The sequence below is a fragment of the Emydura macquarii genome, unplaced genomic scaffold (genome assembly GCF_026122565.2).
Source record: "Emydura macquarii macquarii isolate MOO-44397 ecotype Brisbane River unplaced genomic scaffold, CSIRO-AGI_Emac_v2 contig_2768, whole genome shotgun sequence".
NCBI classification, from domain to species: Eukaryota; Metazoa; Chordata; order Testudines; family Chelidae; genus Emydura; species Emydura macquarii.
The window spans coordinates 48,885,157-48,905,077 of NW_027132905.1; the positions used below are offsets into that span (position 1 = coordinate 48,885,157).

At 53.6% G+C, this 19,921-nt stretch overlaps 1 protein-coding gene across 1 annotated transcript in view; it reads right to left on the reverse strand.

Moving 5' to 3' along the window:
* The window catches only part of VWA5B1 (von Willebrand factor A domain containing 5B1), a 63,407-nt gene that overhangs the window by 14,524 nt on the left and 28,962 nt on the right, over positions 1-19,921 (reverse strand). Inside the window, exons 10-18 of the mRNA XM_067567505.1 lie at positions 18,872-19,074; positions 17,761-17,875; positions 13,213-13,398; positions 12,498-12,693; positions 11,053-11,246; positions 5,441-5,663; positions 3,392-3,709; positions 1,970-2,107; positions 1,032-1,166 (exon numbers count right to left, since the gene is read on the reverse strand). Of these exons, the coding sequence (XP_067423606.1) occupies positions 1,032-1,166; positions 1,970-2,107; positions 3,392-3,709; positions 5,441-5,663; positions 11,053-11,246; positions 12,498-12,693; positions 13,213-13,398; positions 17,761-17,875; positions 18,872-19,074 (1,708 nt within the window). The remainder of the gene's footprint in view (positions 1-1,031; positions 1,167-1,969; positions 2,108-3,391; positions 3,710-5,440; positions 5,664-11,052; positions 11,247-12,497; positions 12,694-13,212; positions 13,399-17,760; positions 17,876-18,871; positions 19,075-19,921) is intronic.

Sequence of the window (19,921 nt, forward strand, 5' to 3'; positions counted from 1 at the left end):
AGAGACAACTCTATGGCAGGCTGGAGTATAGCCTAGATGGACTGCCTTCATCTACCCTGGAGCCAGGCAGGACATTGTAACTCATGGTTAGTGGCTGTTGGCCTAATTCTGCTAGGATTACAGATTCCTGGGGGTGAAATCCTGGCCCAGCTGCAGTAAATGGCAGAACTCCCACTGGCTTCACTAGGGTCAGGATTTCACCTGGAAAATGCTGTCATTGCTTCCAGGAGTGACACTCCCTGCTGCTGATGGAGGATTGAAGGATAGCCTTACAAAATGAAGCCTGTTCCACAAATACAGTCGTAACAAGGGCCCCCGTTGAGGCTCTGTCTGCGTATGTTCTGAGAAAGATGAAAGGAAGTTTTCCTTTGTCCTGTGGGGAGCAGGCTGCCGCCCTGATTCATGACTAGCTTTCCGGGCAGGTTACCAACCATGGTATAACAGATGGAGAGAATATATGGGCAGCAAGAGACAGCTCTGAGATCATCACAGACCCAAACCTTCACCAGAATCCTGCAGCTAACTTTTTTTTAACGACTCATAAATGACTGGACAGTTTCCCCAGAGATATCTCATTTTCATGGCCACCTCTGCACTTTGCAAACCTGGCAGGACCAGAATCCGAGGGGCCCGAATAACACAATCTAAGCTCATTCGTATTACATTTCTGGCCCACCCAGAAGCACAAATTACAGTGATTGCTGTTAAGTGCTCAGAGGGCTTGGTTCTGATCTCATGCCCATTTTATACTGCTGTGATGCTACTGGCTTCACTAGTTACTCCTGATTTAAACCAGAATAAGCAAGAGGGGAATCAGGCTCCCGCACTCATCATACCATGTTACTGCCCTTCAAGAAAGATGCATCCGTTCTAAAGAAAAGGCCAGAAGAAGAAAACTGACCAGAGGCAAAAAATAGAGAGAGTTAATAGTACGTGTCAATGCGCATCCTAGGCAAGATCATGGCCATGGATTCTAAACTACTGAGGTCAACGATTACAGCGCCGAGCCCCGGAAAGGGCTGCAATCTTACTCATGCTGTAAAATCCATCGTCTGCTCCGTCCTGGCCACAGGTCGACTGGGTGCGTCCGAGTCCAGGGGAGAAGACTCGATGCCTTCTGCTTCCTGAACCTGAGCTCCGCTGGCCACCTTGTTTGGATGCTGCCCCTTGAGATGAACAAAAGGAATTCTCAGCATTAAAGTTCCCAGTGGACACACACAGGGGCGATAAAGTAAACTGGGTGAACTCAGTCAATCCCCGGCCTCCTTCGCCCCGGGACTGACGGCTGGCCAATGACCTCCTTCCTCACCAGCAGCTAGCTTCTGTGGCACTCACTCTATGGCTAAGAGCCTGGCGCCCTCGCCACTCCCCTAACTGGCCACAGGCACTCAAGAGAAGTAGCTTCTTCACACTTCTACCCACCATCCAAGCACATCTCCATTCCCGCTGCAATGACCCCTTTGTCGTAGGCTATGGACCTTCAGAAGAGCCCAGGCTAAGAGACCCCTTCACCTCCAGGCCCCAACTGGCTGTGGTCAGTCAGGACAGCATGGCAGAGGGAAAAGCCCCCGGCTTCCAAGTTGGGCAGACACACCCTTGGTCTGCAGTGCCGGACTCGGTTATGCAATGCAAAACGAACTGATGGAGAGCCCAGCCATGGCCCACGTCTAAGAACCTCTGAGACCAGGATATATGAGCACCATGGAGAACTGCTCTGAAGGAGTGGCTGGAGATCCTGGGCCCAGCTGCCCTAAACCTCACCGAAGAGAATGGATTTGTCGTCATCACCTACATCAGCAGGTCTGATTTTTCCCTGGCCAAGCTCTGGGGTGCTCTCTGAACCAGGTTTCCCACCTGACACTCCCAGGATGGCCCCTCATACTCCTGTGGAATGGGGCTCAGGGGCTTAGCCGGGAGTGTGGGATGGGCACCAGCCTAGTAACAGCACTATGCTGGAATGTCCTGTTACCTGCATTGGCATATTCGACCCCAGTCGGCAGGTAGCCATTGGTGCTCAGGTCCACCGGGACAAACACCGTGTACTTGCTGATGACATTGCAGGCCCTGCTGGTTTGGACAGCGTTTACGTGGTACCGCCTGCCGGAACCTGTTGGGCGAGAGATGTCAGATGCCGATTCATGAGCTTCGCGGGCTCAGTCCCTCTCCCAGGGCCACCTACACTCATCGACCTCCTCCCTGGCCCACTCAGCGGCGAGGCCCAGAACTGAACTGATCATGGGGAGTGGCAGATCCCTTTGCCCAGAGAGGTGGTCTCTCTGGGGCTGGATCCAGGCACAGTGGTGGGGGGGGGCGGGCAGCATTGGGAAACTGTGGTGGCTGCTGCAAGCTGAAATCCTAGTCTGTGGCTGACTGGAAAGTGCCATTTTCCAGGGCCAGACGCTGCATACTCCAGGGCTGTCAGTCCAGCTCCTCAGTGCTGAACTCACACCAAAAGAAATAAAGTCCAATATTACAGCCCAGAGAGAAGCACTAAACAGGCACTAAACCAGTTTGGAGCTTCCTCCCAGACGGGGCAGAGCTGAGAACAGGGGAAGTGGCATAGGGAAAGGAGGGGACAGATTGCTTTGGTGTGAGGGGCTGTCCACTAGATTCACTTAAGATGCTCATTCTCTCTCCCTCCACTGGTTTAGTGACCTAGAAAGCCCTGCTCAATGCGTGTCCCCAAAGACCCCATCACAGCTTTTATTCAAGAAGCGGGGCATGCGAGGGCAGGCTGCCTGGGAGAGCTGAGTCAGCTGCAGGGAGAGATCCCCAGCCCAGGAGATTTAGCTAATTCAGAGACGTGTCCAAACTGCTCCACTAGGAGCGATAATCAGGGATAGATTTCCTGGTAGAGTCTAAACTTCTGGATACTTATCTGAACGGAACCGTTTAATGTTACAATCAAAGCCAGGCCCTGTGAATTGCGACTACATGGCGGAGGGGGCTGAACAGCAGGTGTTGTGCAAGGGTTCTCGAAAGGCCTAAAAGCGTTTGCTTTGGGCTCACGACTCAGTGACTAACCCTCTAAAAATATAACTAGCAGCCCTATGCGGCAAGCAGGGGAGTGTGGGAGAAGGCGAGGGGGAGAGGAGAAGGAGGGTGCTAACATGCAGCAGGGATATTTAATGAGAGATTAGGTGAGCTGGAGAAAAGCCGAGAGGGCGTGAGGCCAGTCTTGGGGGACTCTCCTCAGAGCATCACATGATGCAGCGTCAACATGTGGCCATGGTGCATCTGAACCATGTGACCGTGTGTTAACGTGTGATAACACTGAGGGCCGGAACCCCAACTTCAGTATATTGTCACGGTATAACTGAGGCTACTGCAGCTACAGTGATGTCTGCCGGCCTTCCATTCTCACCAAGGCTAGCAAGGATGCCGGCATTACCGTGTTCGATTTCACATTCCTTCTCGGCCAGCTGCTCGAAATCCCGGACGATGGACTTGGCCGCCAGGTGATGGAAGGTTTCGTTCCACAAATCCCCTTCGCTGCTCTCACGGCTCTCTCGGTCTCGGAACAGGGGCCGGATGTCAAAGGCGATTTCCCACTGCACAGGCTCATTGCTCCTTAGCCCCTTCACCACCACCTTGCAGAAGGCCCCGGGGGAGCTCAGGCACCCCCTGGTGGAGCTGAGAGCAAGGCCTTGGGGATCCCACTCTGACGATGTCTCTGTTTCAAAGGCAAAGGAAGGATGCTGGGCAGATTCTGCAGGCAAGCAACAGGCACATCATGAATTAGCATCACAGTGAAGGGCAGGCCTTAGAATAGGCGGCCTCCCATCCTCTCCTGTCACTGGCCTGCCAAGGAGCTTCCCAAATAAGGGCCACTTCGACAACATCCCAGATTTAGCTGCTAGACCCAGGACTGACTGTCAGGGGGAGGAGATGGCTCTCCCAGAAACTACATATCCCAGCATGCAATAGTCATCTTCCTACAAGCGACCTGTAGTCTCTGCAGACTGCACAAGAGAAGAGCAGCTGAGGAGTGCTGTGTACAGCATCGTGGGCTGCCGCAGGCATGGGACCACCCTTTGGCCCCCATGGTGCACACTGACACCTCCCCTCCCCCCAACACATCTCCTTAGATTTCGCCTGCTCTTCCTCTGCCCAGAACCCATTCCTTGAGGATTGCCACATGCCCCAAACGCAGTCGTAGGCTGGGTCGTTCATGGGGGAGCACAGGGAAGCATTGACCGCTTTGCAATGCGTGCCGGGATCTGTGGTGATGCAGAAAGGGGCCAGAACATTGCCCAGGGTGCTTTGATGCTCATCTGGTGCTTTAAAATAAGCTGCTGTTCAGGGAGAACAAATGCAAAAGGCTTGACAGACCCTTAATGGGAACAGTGACACGTCTTTCATCAAACCCCCTGGTGTTAGGGTTGCCAATTTTGGTTGGACGTATTCCTGGAGGTTTCATCACATGCTGCAATCGTTCATTAAAGATTGATCTTTAATTCCTGGAGACTCCAGGGCAATCCTGGAGGGTTGGCCATCCTACCCTGGCAATCGCTAACTGCCAACGCACGCACCGCCCTGGGAATCCGCTCCATCCCTGTTATACAGGCCATGCCACGGAAGGCCTCCCCCGCTGCCTCCCAGGATCATCACCTTTCTCCGGCCAGCTCTTTGGAACACACAAAATGCTGGGTTCCCAAAGACAGGGCTGCAAAGGGACGTGTGGGCCAGCTTCACAGCTGGCGTACATTGGCACAGCTCCGTCAATGGAGTCACGCTGATTTATCACAGCTGAGGAGCTGGTCCAGCGAGTGAAGCAAAGTTTTGGCCCCCTGATGGGGGTGTTTACCCCATACAGGCTGTGAAGGGGTTATTATGATCTTGAGAGGCCAATTAACCAGGGTGGAGGTGCCAGGAAGCTGAGCCAGGCCTAATTAGGGATAAAGCCAAGCTGAGGGGGGTTTTTTTTGTTGTGTTTTTGTTTTCCCCGATAAAGAGTTGGGGCCTGGGAGAGCCCAGCTGGAGAGAGCCCCAGAGGAAAGGAGATGGGGAGTTCCCTTTCTCTGGGAAGCAGCCTGAAAGAAGGAGGAAACAGAGCAGAGCAGATGTACTTGTGGGGAGGAGGAGGCCAACTGAGCGCAGCCAGGCTGACGGTTTGTTTTGTTTACATTTCTGCTGGACTCTGTAAAGTGGGTGGGTAGAACCCTCTTTGGACTGGAGTAGGCCAAAAGAAAGGAGATGGGGGAGGCTGAGGCAAAAAGTGCTGCAATTCCACACCCCGTCAGGAGGTGGGGGGGGGGGCGTGTTGGGGCAGCAACTTTGCCACAGGCCTCTTTGGGATTTGACGGATGTTTCCTAATTTATCTCTAAAGGCGCCAAGGTGCTACGGTGAGAGGTGCCCAGGCAGATGGGTTAGATTGCTAGGCTGGCTGTGCTCCAGAGGTGGAGCGCTCTTTATGCTGACCTGCTGGATGTCACTTACCCTGATCCCCAGGGCTCCGGCTGTCCGAGGAGGATCTCTGGACTGAGCTGGTCTCCGGCTGACCCAGGCACTTGCCTGGAACCGTTTGCTGGAGACCATCCGGTGGCTGGGAAGCGTCCACGTCGTGACAAAAGGACATGCAGCTCTGGTGCAGCAGAGATGGCCTCCTGGCGCCGGTGCCTCGGATGCGGGTGGTGGTGAGATAGGAGCCGGCTGTGAAAGGCTGCGAACAGGAGAAGGTCAGAGTGGGATAGACGGGCATGGGCAGTGTCAGCAGTGCACAATGGATGGGGGTCTTGCTAGGAAATGCCCGGGCACAGCACCTGTGAGGGGGCGTGTATGGGGATAGACAGCTGGGAAGAAGAGGTTTGCGTAGGGAATGGAGGAATCAATAAGAAGGAGAGATTCTCCCACCCACCCACCTGTGTTTGACCCACTCGCTTCCTGACCCAACTATCTTATTGGCTTGGCAGACATGCAGAACACTGAGTGTGAAACGGCCTCTGTTTACTGAACACAGGCAACCCCTCCCTTCACCCCCCCCCAAAGTTCCCCTGACAAGCAACTGGGATTTATTTCTCAATACATGCCTCAGATGCATCCCCCTTGGGGCTGGAATGAGCCTTCAAGAGCAGTGGTTCTTAACCAGGAGTCTGTGTACCCCTGGGGTATGCAGAGGTCATCCAGGGGGTGCATCAACTCGTCTAGATATTTGCCTAGCGTTACAACAGGCTACATAAAAAGCACTAGCGAAGCCAAAATTATGAAACTAACATTTCATACAGATAATGCTATGAAAACGAAAGCTACGAGACTAACATTTCATACAGACAATGACTTGTTTATACTGCTCTATAGATTACACACAGAAATGTAAGTACAGTATTTCTATTCTAACTGACTTGTTTTATAATTACATGATAAAAACGAGAAAGTGAGCCATTTTCAGTCCTAGCGTGCCATGGCACTTCTGTGTTTTTATGCCTGATTTTGTAAGCACGAAGTCTTTAAGTGAGGTGAAGCTTGGGCTACAAATCAGACTCCTGAAAGGGGTACTGTCGTCTGGAAAGGCTGAGAGCCCCTGCTTGAGAGAATCCAGCTCCCAGGATGATCCTTCCCCTGATGAGTGGAAAAATAAACGTGTTCCTCAATCCAGCTCTTTTAATTACTTCACATGGAAACTAAGAGAAGGCTGAAATAGGCCCAGCTACTTAGTTACCAAGGGAAAACTGGGCAGCATTCCTCCTTCTTAAAATAGTCCCGTAGGGGTGGGCAGAGAGGCAGAGAAACAGATCCCTGTGTCAGAGACTCTGCTGAGCCTGAAGGCTCGTCTACACTTGAAATGCTAAAGCAGCACAGCTGTGCCCCTTCAGTGTGGACTCCACCTATGCAGACGGGATGGGTTCTCCTCTCAGCATAGGTACTCCACCTCCCTGAGGGGCAGTAGCTACGTCACCAGAAGAATTCTTCTATCAACCTAGCGCCGTCTACACAGAGTGTTCGGTCGGCTTCACCACACCACTCAGGGGGATGAATTTTTCACTCCTCTGAGTGACCTAGGTAAGCTGACTTAATTTTCTAGAGCAGAGCAGGCCTTAGACGGCAGCATTCAGACCTCTCTTCAGCATCTCTAAGGCTGGTCTTTGGACAGACACTCTGTCCACGGGAGCAGGAGAAGCACAGAAATCCTGTTCAGTTTCCATAACCCATTCAACCTTTGGCTTCGCTTCTTAAACTGCCAACAAGGACATGGGGGAGCGAGGGCAGATATGGATTTTGGATGATGGGCCTGTCTCCTGTGGATTGGATGCAGACCACCACGCTCATTCCCAGCACTCCACCCGCTTCTCGATTGGCCAGACCCTGCTCTGTCTTGGTCGGATGGATGGAATTCCCTTTTCCACCCCACTGGGCCTCTGAAGTCCTTGCCCACGGCTTGGTTCTTTCACATAAACATCCCTCTTGTACTGCCCCAGACCTCGAAGGAGGAGGATGATGGCTCATTGATTTGTCTAAACCTTGCCAACCCCATGCAGGGATCTTGTGAAGGTTAGAGGGACCCTCACTGCCCCTTGGTCTCCGCTGAGTTTGGCTTCTCCTGATCCCTGGAAATGCCCCTAAGGTGGGTAAAGCCTAAGTCAGGAGGCATCTTAGGTGGGCTCAATGGAAAGTCTCTCTATGGAAGCACCGCCAGCACTTTTCCATTTAAAATCCGCTCTTTCCCCTCCTGAGTCTTTCTCCGTGGCGATCAGGGAAGTGCCTGGGAGTCTAAACCATCCGTGCTGACGCGCTGACCTTTCCTTTCCAATTGTGGCATGGGTGTGGGGGGGAGAAGAACTCTTCATTCCCGTCTCTGAAAATGTCAAGCCGCCCCCTGCCAATCCAATCCTCAGCCCTGGGGGCCCCTGGGAGCCCTCACAGTGTGAGAGATGCCGCAAAACAAGGCAGCAATTAAAACCGAACCAAGCACATGTCTAACCACTTGCTGCATTCCCTCCTGTCATCTTCTACACATCGTAATCCCACCTGATGCACAGAGATCGGGGCTTTGCTGGCCCAAATCGGGCAGACACCAGATGGGTCAAAGACACAGATACTTCTCCAGCCCTGCAGTACACAGGGAATAAAGCATCGACCCCAGCATGTCTGTAATGAACCATCCTTTAGGAACGCCTGGGCTGAGTGATGTTCCATAGACTTGCACCTACGATTTCCCCCTACCACTGAGGCTGTGGTGTTTAAGGAGAGAATAATTCCTGTTCCCTCCACTCTCTTATTCTCTCTCTTTCCTTAGCCCTCACCACCCTCCATCTCCCCCTTTTCCCTTCCCTCAGCCACCCTTCCCCCCCCATCCCCCACTGCCAATCTCCGTAACCTGTGGCAGATAAGAAACATATCAAAGACCTTGGATACCCTGTTCTGGGTTGCCATGGGAATGGGGATGCAGCAGCAGCTGCTGCTGTTCTGGTCTGCCCAGGCTTGTTGCAGACACTGATTTCGAAGGAGAGCATCTCAATAATGTCAAACACCGGAGTGAGCCATCCCAGCCCTTTCCACCCCGAGAGCTGAACTTCGCCATGCTGCTGTCAGGTTCAGAGGGGACTGGACACTTCCGATTCACCGCTGACCAGGAAAAGCACCCTCCAGCGAGGTAGCTGTCAGCTCACCTCACCTTTTTATTTCCATCTAGAATGACCTCAGGAGGGAGGCGAGCGGCCTTCTTGTGGACCCTTCGCACACAGAACTCCCAGTATCTCCCTGGCCTGTTCTTTTAAAAAGTGACTATCCCTGAAGCACAGATCTTTTTGCTTATCCATATAGCAGGGACAGCGTGGGTGGCCCAACTTGCTGGCGCACATTAGAGCATTTTGGAGGTTGCTCTAGTTTGCACCAGGGGCTGAATTGGTCTCCAGCGGCCTCTGGGATGGCCACCTGTGTCCCCCATGGGTGAAGTTCAGGCCCACCTGGATTTCTGACCCAAAGGCGTTCCACCAAGGGATGAATTGGGCCCATGGTTCTTAAGGTGTGGGAGTGATCAGAATTACTGGGACGTTGATGCAAACCCATCCTGGGGAGACTGTAGCCCTTTGTGTCTATGTAGAAAGAAAAAAGCTGTGAATTACAGCAAAAATCTCTCTGGAAACTTGCTTGTTACAGACTTTCCTCTCTGGCTCCTTCTGTACTCTGCCTTGCATGGCTTTGGACCCGTCATTATTTTAACAGGGATTCTGCACCAAGATTAACTTTGTGTTCTACTGGTACACGGGCACTGCTACAGATCTGAAGGGTTTATATCCTGTGGCCAAACTCCAGGGAAATATGAACCCAAGAAGAATTAAAAGGTCTAATTGGGATCAAACAAACAACAAAATAAAACTAAGGCCCCTCGGTGAAGGAGACAGCTGAGCTGCCGACAAAACACAGGAGCCCAGGCTATGAAAATAAATGATGGAGCTGCCATGCGCCCTAGCTGGAAATACGGACAGGATCTTTCTACCTGCTGGGCTTTATTTCTGGCTGCCAAGTTCTTTCTTCTTTGCCCCACGTTGCAGCACCAAACGCGCGTGAACTCATGTTGGGCGAGTACGGCCCGGAGCTGAGCCCCTAGAACGTGTGAGCTCTGCCAGCTGCTGCAAGACTGCCTCTGCCGTAGTCACCTGTGTGGCTTTTCGGTAAAGGCTCCAGATCTGCTCTGATGGCGCCTAAGCTGGGCGGGAGAGCCCTGTGTGACCATAGCTGTCGGGAGAGGAGGCATGGGGGGTGGCATGCTGAAGAGCATTCTACACACCAAAGGTTGCACTGGGGGCTGGGAGCAATGTTGGACGCCCTCACTCTGCGGTGGTTGTAGGAAAGGAAAGAGTTAAAAGCTGGACAAGTGGTCAGGCCTAAGTTACAGGGAACGGGGTCATTGCACGGGCAAACCTTGTTTCTGCTAATCGGTATGAATTCTAGTTAGAGCCTGTTCTCTCTCTTCTTTTCCTCCCTTCCTGGCCGGCTGCGCAGGGGATGAGACTATCGCCACTCCTGCACGGGGCCTTTGGCGGGAAGGAAGCATTATCTCCCTTCCCCCCAGCATGCCTTTACTTCAAAGAAGGGTAGGGTAAAATTAATAGGTTTTGTGGTGACGTGCCTGCCCTCTGTGGGGTAATCCTGTAAATAACAAACGGGGGCGGGTATAATTGTATTCATCATGTAGTTGTTAATATTCATTTTATAGGTGTCAAGGTAACCAAATAAGGGTCTATGGGAGTGGCTGGAAATGTATGCATTTACAGACTGTTATGGGTAAAAGAATTGTAAAGTAACCCCCCTGTTGCTCACTCACGGCGGCGAGGTGGAATGAGCAGGCAATAAAGGGTTCCGCCTCCCCAATCCGCCCCAGGGACAACCTGCTTGGTTATTTCTAACAGTGGTGTCATGCAGGGGACGGGTGGGAGGAGGAGACAGTGAAGCTGCTGCATTGGAAAGGCAGGAGAGCACCCTGCAGTGCAGCCCCTGGGGTCTGAAAGCGACACTGAATTCTCCACTGTGGGTCAGCTGTTCAGAAGAGCCCAGGGCCAGATGGGGCTGGATTTTCAGAAGAGCTCTGCTCCTTGCAGCTGCCATGGAACCCTGACCGCTAGGTTTTCAGAAGCGCTCAGCACCCGCCATGCACCAAGCAGGCTGAGATCGTTCAAACATCGGGCAACTGGCTCCCAGCCTGAATGCGAGCTGAGGGCGTTTGAAACTTGGCGCTATGTGGCCACAGTACAGTGAGGACAGAGTGTCCAGGGGAAAGGAGATGGCCCTGAGCTTTCCCCACTGAGTACGTGGGGTGAGAAGGATAGGAAAAGCTCATACCCTACAGCTTCTGGGCTGGAGACTGGGGCTAGGAAGTAACTCCTGAATCTCCAGGCTCCAGTGCCAGGAAATGGCACCTGGTGTAGAAGATACACCCCGTGTTGTAACGGGACCCTGGGACAGTGACGCTGCCACGTGCTCCTGAACGAGCCCGTCCGAGTTAGAAAGCCAGGCCCAGGCTGCGCTGGCACGAGAGGGGCAGCAGAGCAAGGATACCTTGGTGAGGTCCCGGCTGGCGTATCCCACTGTCGAGGCCTGGCATTGGCCCTTACCTGGAAATCCGCTAGCCAAGGCTGCGGCTCTGGGCTGAGCTGGCACAGATCCTGTATGTGGGCTTTGCGAAGGGGGTTCTTCCCCAGGGCTGCGCTCGGATCGCTGGCCGTGGGGACCCTCTTGAAAGGCTCGTGGTCGGCGATCTGATTGGCGCTGTACACCCTCCGCCGCAAGGAGGATTTAGGGTCCAGCCCTGTGAAAAGGAAGAGTTGGTTAGCGACACCAGCCAATGCCAGTCCCTTGTCTCAGGCAACAGAGAGCAGGAGCCCCCTTCTTCTGTAAGGCAGAGAGCCCAGCCAGATCGCTCTCCCCCGGGTCCAAAGAGAATTGCCCCTGGCTCTGCTAAGAAGATGAACCTTGAATGTGAGGGATGTAAACCAGGGAGGGGAAAGGACAATGGAGATATTTGTGTTTCAGAGCCCCAAGGGAAAAGAATCCTCCACACAGCTCATGTGGGGGTGCCCCAGGCCTTGACGGGACCAAGTTTAGGAATCTAGTCCATGATTGGACTTACACTGATAGAGCAACTTTCATCCTGAAGGATCCCTGTTGCATTCTGAGATCCCTGCGCCCAGGACTGAAATGTGGCCCTTCCCGAGAGGGAACCCGGCCGTGACATGCAAAACACCATTGTAATTTGACCGGGGCGACCAGATTAACACCCTTACCCCTGAGAAAAGGAGTGTCCTCGCGGACAGGACCTTGGCTTTACATCTCCCACAGACTCATCTCACCTAACTGTCGAGTGGGACTTTAATGGCGGTTAAGTGAAGTGACGATCTTGCAAGTATGAGACCGTCTAGCCGGAGAGCTGCACGTCATTCTCCCCATTCTGCTGATGGGGAACGTGAGGCGTGGAGAGGCAAAGTGACTGGCACATGGTCCCATGCAGAGTCCGTGGCAGATCCAGGAATAGAGAACCAAAGGGTCCTGGTTCCCAGTTCCCTAATCCAGCCCCTCTTCCTCCCTTTGTGGAAGAAACATGACCTGTGATGTCCCCAGAGGAATACACTAATCTGGCTGCCTAGTAGTGGGACGGGGTCAGTCAGACCTTACACCTGGAATTGGAACTTATCCTGAACCGAACCTTTCAGAGGATCACCAAGAGCCCAGGAACCCTTTTGGTGCAGACGGTTTTGGCTCCTAGCGAGAGCGTAAACATTGCAAGAATAATCCTGGGCCAAAGCCCAGAATGTGCTGCAAATCTCAGGGGAAGCCTATTCCCAATGGGGTCCCAGTTCGATTCCCAGACATGTTTGGATAAAACATCCACGCTAAATGGATTCTCTGAGTCTTGGGGGATTTCTTGCCGCTTCTCCAGAGACCCCTGTCAGTTTGCAGAGATACAACTGACGGGATGTTATCGGAAAGCAACAAACCAGTTGCTAGAGGCAATGATCAGGAAGAGGAGTGAGTGACACTATCAGGACAAGAAGACACTGACCAGTATCTGGGTCAGACTCTCTCCCTGGTTCTTCGCCAACCACCAGGAGATCAGGGGTCTGCTCTGACGGGAACGCCCCCTCGCAGTCCTTGGGGTAGCTCCAGCTGTCGGAACCAGCTCCCTCTTCCTGGGAGTGAAAGAAAACGGAACTGCCTGACTCCTGGGAATGCATCATGCTGTAGCGCCGCCTCTTGTCCTGCGGGAGAAAGGAAAAGAGAGGAATTGGACTGGAATGCTGCATCCGCTCCCGCCTGCTGGGTCTGGAAAGGGCAGGAGGTGCATGGAACTGGCAGTCTCAGCAACCTGTACGTTCTCCCCAGGCCCTTTTATAAAAAACCTTGTTAGCCCAGTGTCTAGTGCCTCATTGACCCATGCCCTGTCTCGCCTCCCTGCAACCAGTCTGTGGCTACAAAGATAGGAACTGCTGCTGATCGAGCGCCCTCTGCCACACACATCCAGTCACTCTGCGACTCATATCTGAGAGAGGAGAGTCTGCACTCCAGAGAGGAATAATAGAGTACGTGACGGGCTTCCCCACCACACCCGCATACATGCATGCACACACCCACACCCATTGCACACTCACACATGCACACGTATTCACACACACAATGCGCACGCACGCGCAAAGAAATTCACAAACAAACGTGCAAATGCAGATGCGCGTGCACACTGTCCGCGTGGCTGGGAAATGTTGTGGCAGAGGGTTACTTACAGATCTGGGGTTGGAGATGTACAGGGACGTGTCACAGACTATGCCGTACCCTACCAGCCGGTCACCAGGGAAAAGGCAGCTGGCACTGACTGGGGAGATCAAGACCTCAGTGGTTTCAGGAAAGACCCACTCCACGGTTACATCACTCAGGACGGGTGCCATAGCTTTCTTCAGAGACTTGATCATCTGGCAGGACAGAGCACAAAACACATGGGGACTGGCAAACAGCAGGGGGGAGGGTGTAGTGAACGGGTGGGGTGAGCATGGGCGTGCATGGATGCTTGAGTGTGTCAGCATGCACCGAGGGGGGAGTATGTCGGAGCATGAACATGCCAGGGTGTGTGAGTGTGTTGCACAGTGAAGATAGACATACCTGCCCACCTGGATTTCAGAGTAACCTAGTGACCTTCCCCAGAGCCCATCACAATGTGATGGCTTGATGTTAGCTGACAGAACAGGTTGAGCACACAAGGAGAGGCCAATGGCCCAGCTGCTTTTGTCTCGTGCCTGCATCTTATGCATGCTGCTTCAGGGGAAAGTGGCAAGAATCCTCCCTTTAAACATCTGGCCGATTGGGCAGACTAATTTTGGCAGGAAAAACATCCCCTCCTGCCCCGTGGGGGGATGAGATGCCAGAGCAGAGTGTGAGGGCTCTGTGATCCCCTGGAACTCACCTGCTACCTGCCTGTGTTACTCTGACACCTGTCTCCAGCATTCCAAACCCCTTGGCAGGGCGTGCAGGTGGATCATGCTACCACGCTACTAGTCTGGTCCATGAAAGCAACTTGGAGCATCCCTGAGGCTTCTCCAAGTCATGCCACCTACCAACAGCCCTCTACACTCCAGCCAAGCTCCCTTTTGCCCAGCCAAGTCCCTACACCAGGGGCAACGAAACCAACACTGGGTGAATTTCAGAAAATCCTCAGTGTGAAATTCAGCAGAAGCCTGGGCTGCAGGATAATGCTCTGGTACCTTGGATGGCAGGTGGATCCCTGCTCTGCATAGGCACAAATCATACACACACACACACACTGTGGAGTGTGCTCTAGCGCCGCACCGTCCCTTCCCAATCTTCCCAACCTTGAGACACGCTTGCCTTTCCATACAGCTCTCCATGGGGCTTTCCAAACAATCCTCCAGTGAAGGCTCCACGAGATCCCTGCGCGCTGAATCAATGCAACTCCATATTGTCAAGGCTTTCCAAGGACAGAGAACCCTTCTCCCACGCACACGCAGAGATCAAGGGTAGCAACATCACTGGGCCAGCTGGTGTCAGTTGGCATTGCTCTGTGTAAATCAATGTAGCCCCCCTGCCTTCTATTGAGTTACGCCAATTTACACCAGCCGGTGCCAATAGCAGGCCAATAGCATTGTCTGTATTGTAGGCAATCTATCGAGAAGCACTCCATCCATTGCCGCTTTGCCAGTAGGGACTGTTTTCCAGGGTGCAGAGAGAAGTTGAAAAGAGAGTCATATATGGAGCATTTTAAACACTCTCTATGGTTCAACGTCCATAGTGCAGGATCTGTAAGACACACCAGGACGTGTTTGATGGGGCCATTAATTGATGCCTCAGATCCCACATAACAAGCCAGGCCTGTATTGATGGCCCCATAAAAACAGCCTTCTCTGTCTTTGAGTTTAATTTATACCACAGACGCTTGGGCTTTTCTGCCTCTGTAAGCGCTTCACGTGTTGTAGGGGGAGCAGGATCGGGCCCTTTACGTAAAACAGGCATTACAGCGGGTGTTTCTGGTCCCAGGGCTAGGCTGGACTAGCCGTGAGTGTGTCAGGTTAACACGCACAGAAGGGTGGATCTGGGCCTTAAGCAGAAGGCAGTGAATCCTACAGTCCCGAGGACTGTTGCTGAGGAGAGCTGAGTGTTCTGTGCCAGAGAGGCCAGGTGGGAAAACGCATAAGGCTGCATAAGGTATGTCTACACTGCATCATGGCGCGTGGCTGCAGCTCATCTAGACATACCAGAGCTAGCTTTAATCTAGCTAGCTCTGGCACCAGAGCGAGGGAAGCTGCAGCAGCACAGGCTCCAGCATGCGCTATCCGCCCAAGCTAACTCGGGTGTGTTTAGCCAAGCAGCAACCCTCTCCTTCCCCCCGCACCCCCCGCCCGCCCCATGATTTCAGTGTAGACAAATCCCTAGAGAATGAGAATGAAAGCAGAGGAGAGGAGGCTGACAAAGGAGCCGTAACACCCATTTGGAGTGTAAATGGTGTAGGAGACAGACGGGCGCAGGCCTTCAAACATGCTGCCAGTGGGCTAGGAATGTAACCAGGAGGTGGGAAAAGTGAGGACAGTGACTAATGAACTTTGCGGTGCAACTCTATGGAGTGAAAGTTACAGACGCAGGGAGCATGGGAGCCCGACAGCAAAACCTCTGACTGCTGCCCAGCCTGTGTTAAAGTCAGTGTAACCAGCAAAACTATTGTGCAGTGATTCCACTTCCTTATCCCCCGGGAACCTGCAGATGGCTGGGCTGAGCAAAACGGGGGAGTTTGACTTCATAGCTAATTAGCTGCCGTGATGCCAAGTCCTCTGTTTTGGTCTGTGTCTACTACCACCGCTAAGTTTGCAGCCAGGAACCCTGTCGGGCCTCACGCTTCCGTTCCTCCCTGCACACAAGCTCTTTCTCGCCAATGAGCCTGACATGAAGACGCTTTTTCATCCAGCTCTGCTCGCCCACACTCTGCGCAGACGTTGGTGAGCCAATGCCAGAGCAGGGAATTGTGCCAAGAGCAGCTTGTGCCCACCGCCTGCCTCCCTAAATGAGCTGAGAGGATCATTAAAATGTGACAAATCTGTTCCCCGGGGAAACTGACATGTTGTTGTTTGAATCCAGAGAGATCTCTAGGAATCTCAGTTCAGGAGAATGAAGGTAGGGTGGGGAGACTAGGTCCAATGGCTCCGTGCTGGTGTGTCAAGATCGTCCTGATCCTGCTCCCCGCAAGCCATGTTTGCGGGATGGTAACTGGGGCCGCAGTCTAAGTCGGGGCCTGAGAAACATCACTGCAATGCTGTGCTGGTCACGATGGTTCCCTGCTTCTGGGAGCCTGTCTGGGCCTGCAAAATTCACACCTGGCTTGCTGCCCCTGCACTGGGGCTGGGGGGGCCAATCAGGCTTTGCATCTGCAGTGTGTTCTGTGAGTGCAAAAATCACGGTACAAAATAGCAGACGGGGCCTCTGTCCTTTAGGGAATGTCCCCTTGGTTCAATGTGAGCCCAGGGTGTTGCAGTGTTGCCACGCTATGGTGTGCTGATGGACTGCAACATGGCGACACACAGGTTTGTCCTGTTGGTTACACCTAAGAAAGAGGCAATTCTGAATCCCCCCTAGGATTTATCTGCCCAGCCGGAACCTCTCAGACAGAAAGCAGGGCCTGGCACTGCTGGTCTCATACAATGCTGGAGATGCCCTCATCAGCACAGGGCAGCTCTCCTTTGGTGTATCCTAACAACCCACTGTGGTGTAAAACTCCAGTGCTAAACCTGGAGCCTTTTCTCCTTCACATTCAAATTCTAAAATCCTGCTAAAAAGGATCCACCCCTTGGTATGAATGAAAACCCCTCGCACCTTTCCTCTCCGTGATCTGCCCTGGCCAAAGATAAAGAAAGAGGGTGGGGTGGGTAGGGCTGGATTGGAAGGTGCCTGGCTAGCTGGGGAAGGGGAACAAATCTCTGGTCTCACCAGTGGGAGCTTTGCCTCCGGCTTTCCTCTGGAGACGTGAGGCACCAAGGAAGAGATGAGCCCATGTCCTGCTACAAACCACCTCCTCACGTTGTGTCAGTGGATCGGGCCGGTGACTCCCTGGCCTCTGAGGTCGCACCCTCCTCCTGTTTGTTATTTATTTGTGTCGTGGTAGCGCCCAGGAGCCTTATTCCTGGACCCGGAACCCCCCATGCTAGGTACCGAACAAACAGAGGACAAAAAGATGGGCCCTTCCCCAAGAGCTTGTCATTGACTAATGATTCATCTTTAGGCCTCCAACACTTCACAAAGAAGGTCAGTGTCATTAGCCCCAACGCTAACGACAACAGGCGAATCTAGACAAAGCAGGGCGCAAAGGGAACCAGGAGCCAATCCCGGTCAGCGTGACGGGCACGGGCGCTAGCACGCCTGTCGCCCGTGTGCTTCGCCCGTCAGCCCCTCCTCCTTTCCGCCGGCGCATCATTAGGGAAGTGCCCAGCGTATATTCTGCTCTCCCGGGGTGAAAAGCACCCGGCGTTAGTCTCAGTTCCTGGCCCCACTGGCTGCCAGCCGGCTGGCACAAAGCGCTTCAGTGCTCCCCTGCCGTCACCCACCTGCTCAGCTGCAGGTCTGTCAAATAACCCACCCGCCTTTGTGCCTAGTTTTTATGCCAGACCCAGCCCAGACCCTCTACGTGAAGGATCTTGATGGGGCGGCTGGTCCCTGGCCCCAGCCCAGCTCTGCTGGGGTGCTTCGGGGCAGCTATCCAGACCGACTTCACGCTTTGCCACACCCCCACGAGTAAAAGCCGGACGTGGGAACAGGGAAGGGATCCTGTGTAGCATTACTTTAGGCTGCAATCTCTCGCCCTCCGCCAGGAACTCCGCGCTCCCCTTGGACACAGCCGCCAGCCCGTGCACCAGCCTCCGGCAGGCGCTCTGTCCGATGCCAAAGCTGTAGCACCTGGGAAAGGATGGAGATGCAGGATACAGGTCAGGGGAGAGGGGTCTGGAATTGGGGGCGGCCAGATCAATCCCCCACCCTCCAGCTAATGCTGGGCAATGTCCTAGCCTGACTTTCAAAGGCAGTGACCAGCCCCAGCTCCCCTTGACTTCAGCGGGAGCTGCGGGAGCTCAGGCCCCCTGAAATCAGCCTCCAGCCAGGTGCCTCAGCGTGCATCTGGCCGGCCAGGTTTGAAATGTTTCACCTCAGCTGCTCAGCCCTGGCCCAAGGGGGTGAAATGCTAGACAGGGAAGCCACCTCTTCCTTCTCCCAATAAGCAGCCTCTGGTTGGTGGCCCCCAAAGGGACGAGGGCTTGCTGGGCATCTGGGATGGGACACCCCCCCCCCCCAATCTACCTCCTCTTGCTGGCTTTAGCCGCAGCTCGCTCCCTCTCTGAATGCAAACAGCTGCTGTGGTGCCGGCTCTGCTGTTTTCCCAGCTGAGTCCTGCGGTCAGTACCGGTGATTAGCTCTGCCCGGGATTAAAATAAACTTTCTCAAGGAAAGAGCAGTCAAGGGGCCAGGGCTGCTTTTGTGACCTCCCCAGCACTTCTGCCAAAGTGACTTTTTCTGTGTGTGCACGTCTGCTTCTGGCTGAAGCCTGCGATCAACAGCTGGCATCAACTACACAGGAAAAACCATGGGTGCGAGCAAGGCCCTCTGCATCAGGGGCTTGGGCATGGATGGTCACAGGCCTGGCTGGCTAGTGAAGAGCAGGGAATCACTGGTCTCACTTCTGCTCCCACTGATGTCCATGGGAACTTTGCCACTGAGCACATGGAAATGACCAGCTGTGATGAGAGAGGGATGGAGGGAGGGACAGAAATCAAGTGCTCAGCACCTTTCAGGATGACTGTGAAATGTAAAGTGGAGGCCCGCTGCTGGCATTGCACGCTGCAAGTCCCCTGCATGCTGGTTTTTTGCCCATATGCCAGGGACTCCCAGCGGTATCCATACCTGGTGGAGAAGGATTGGTTCCGCACCAGCTCAATGACCTTCCCGGTGTTGCTAACAGCGCCATCGGTCAGCAGGAAGAGCAGGCGTGGCTGGCCCCTGTGGATGGGCTGCCGGATGATCCACTTTAAAGGGGATAAGATGTTGGTGCCGCCCATATCTGCCCGGATCTTCTTGATGCTCTCACACGCAATAGCCAGACTCTCCTTCAGAGGAAGCAGAAGATCCCCACAAGCTAGAGTCATTCTGGTAAATCTGGTGACTGATGCTGAGCACCGAGATGCCACTTTACATCTGCGGATGCCAAAGCACTTTACAAGATCACTCCACCCCCATTTTAACAGCTGAGGGAAACGGGGGCCCAGAGAGACGGGACTTGCTGCGGGTCAGACAGCGAGTCAGTGGGAGAGGCGGGAACACAACCCGCATCTTCTCAACCGCAGGTCACCTGCTCTAACCTCCAAGGCTCTGTAAAAGGCATGCACCCCATGCGTCAGAAGCTATTCTCTGCAAGTGAAATTAGACCCGCACAGGGGGCAGCACAAGGCATATGCGACATAGAAATCCCACTTAAGCTTGATTTTTAGGGTTGAAATGGGGCTGGTGCCTGGGCAGTGTGTTGCCCCTCTGCAAGGGAGTCATTTCACTCTGGGTATCAGGGCACTTGTCATTGGCTAGACCATTGTGGGCATGTCCTTACACAGTGAGCTCCATAGGGCAGGGTCTCTCCTTCAGTGTTTGGAAAGAGCCTAGCACGTAGCAGGTGCTTGTGTAAACAACAAGAATAATAGCAATCGAGGTAATTGACTGGTGCATACTGACAGCAGTACATGGGCGTGCGCAGGCCCAGCGGTGAAAGTCCTGCACTAAGTGTGTGCGGGTGAATGCAAGAAAAGTGGAAGTCAGTGCATGGGAGCTTTGGTGGTAGCAGGGTGCGTCTAGGGCCGTGCAAGATACACACAGGACTTCATCTGCATTTTTGTGTTGCCTGCTATCCATTACCTGTGGATCACACACCGTAAAAAACACTCTGCCCTAGTGTTGTTCAGCCCA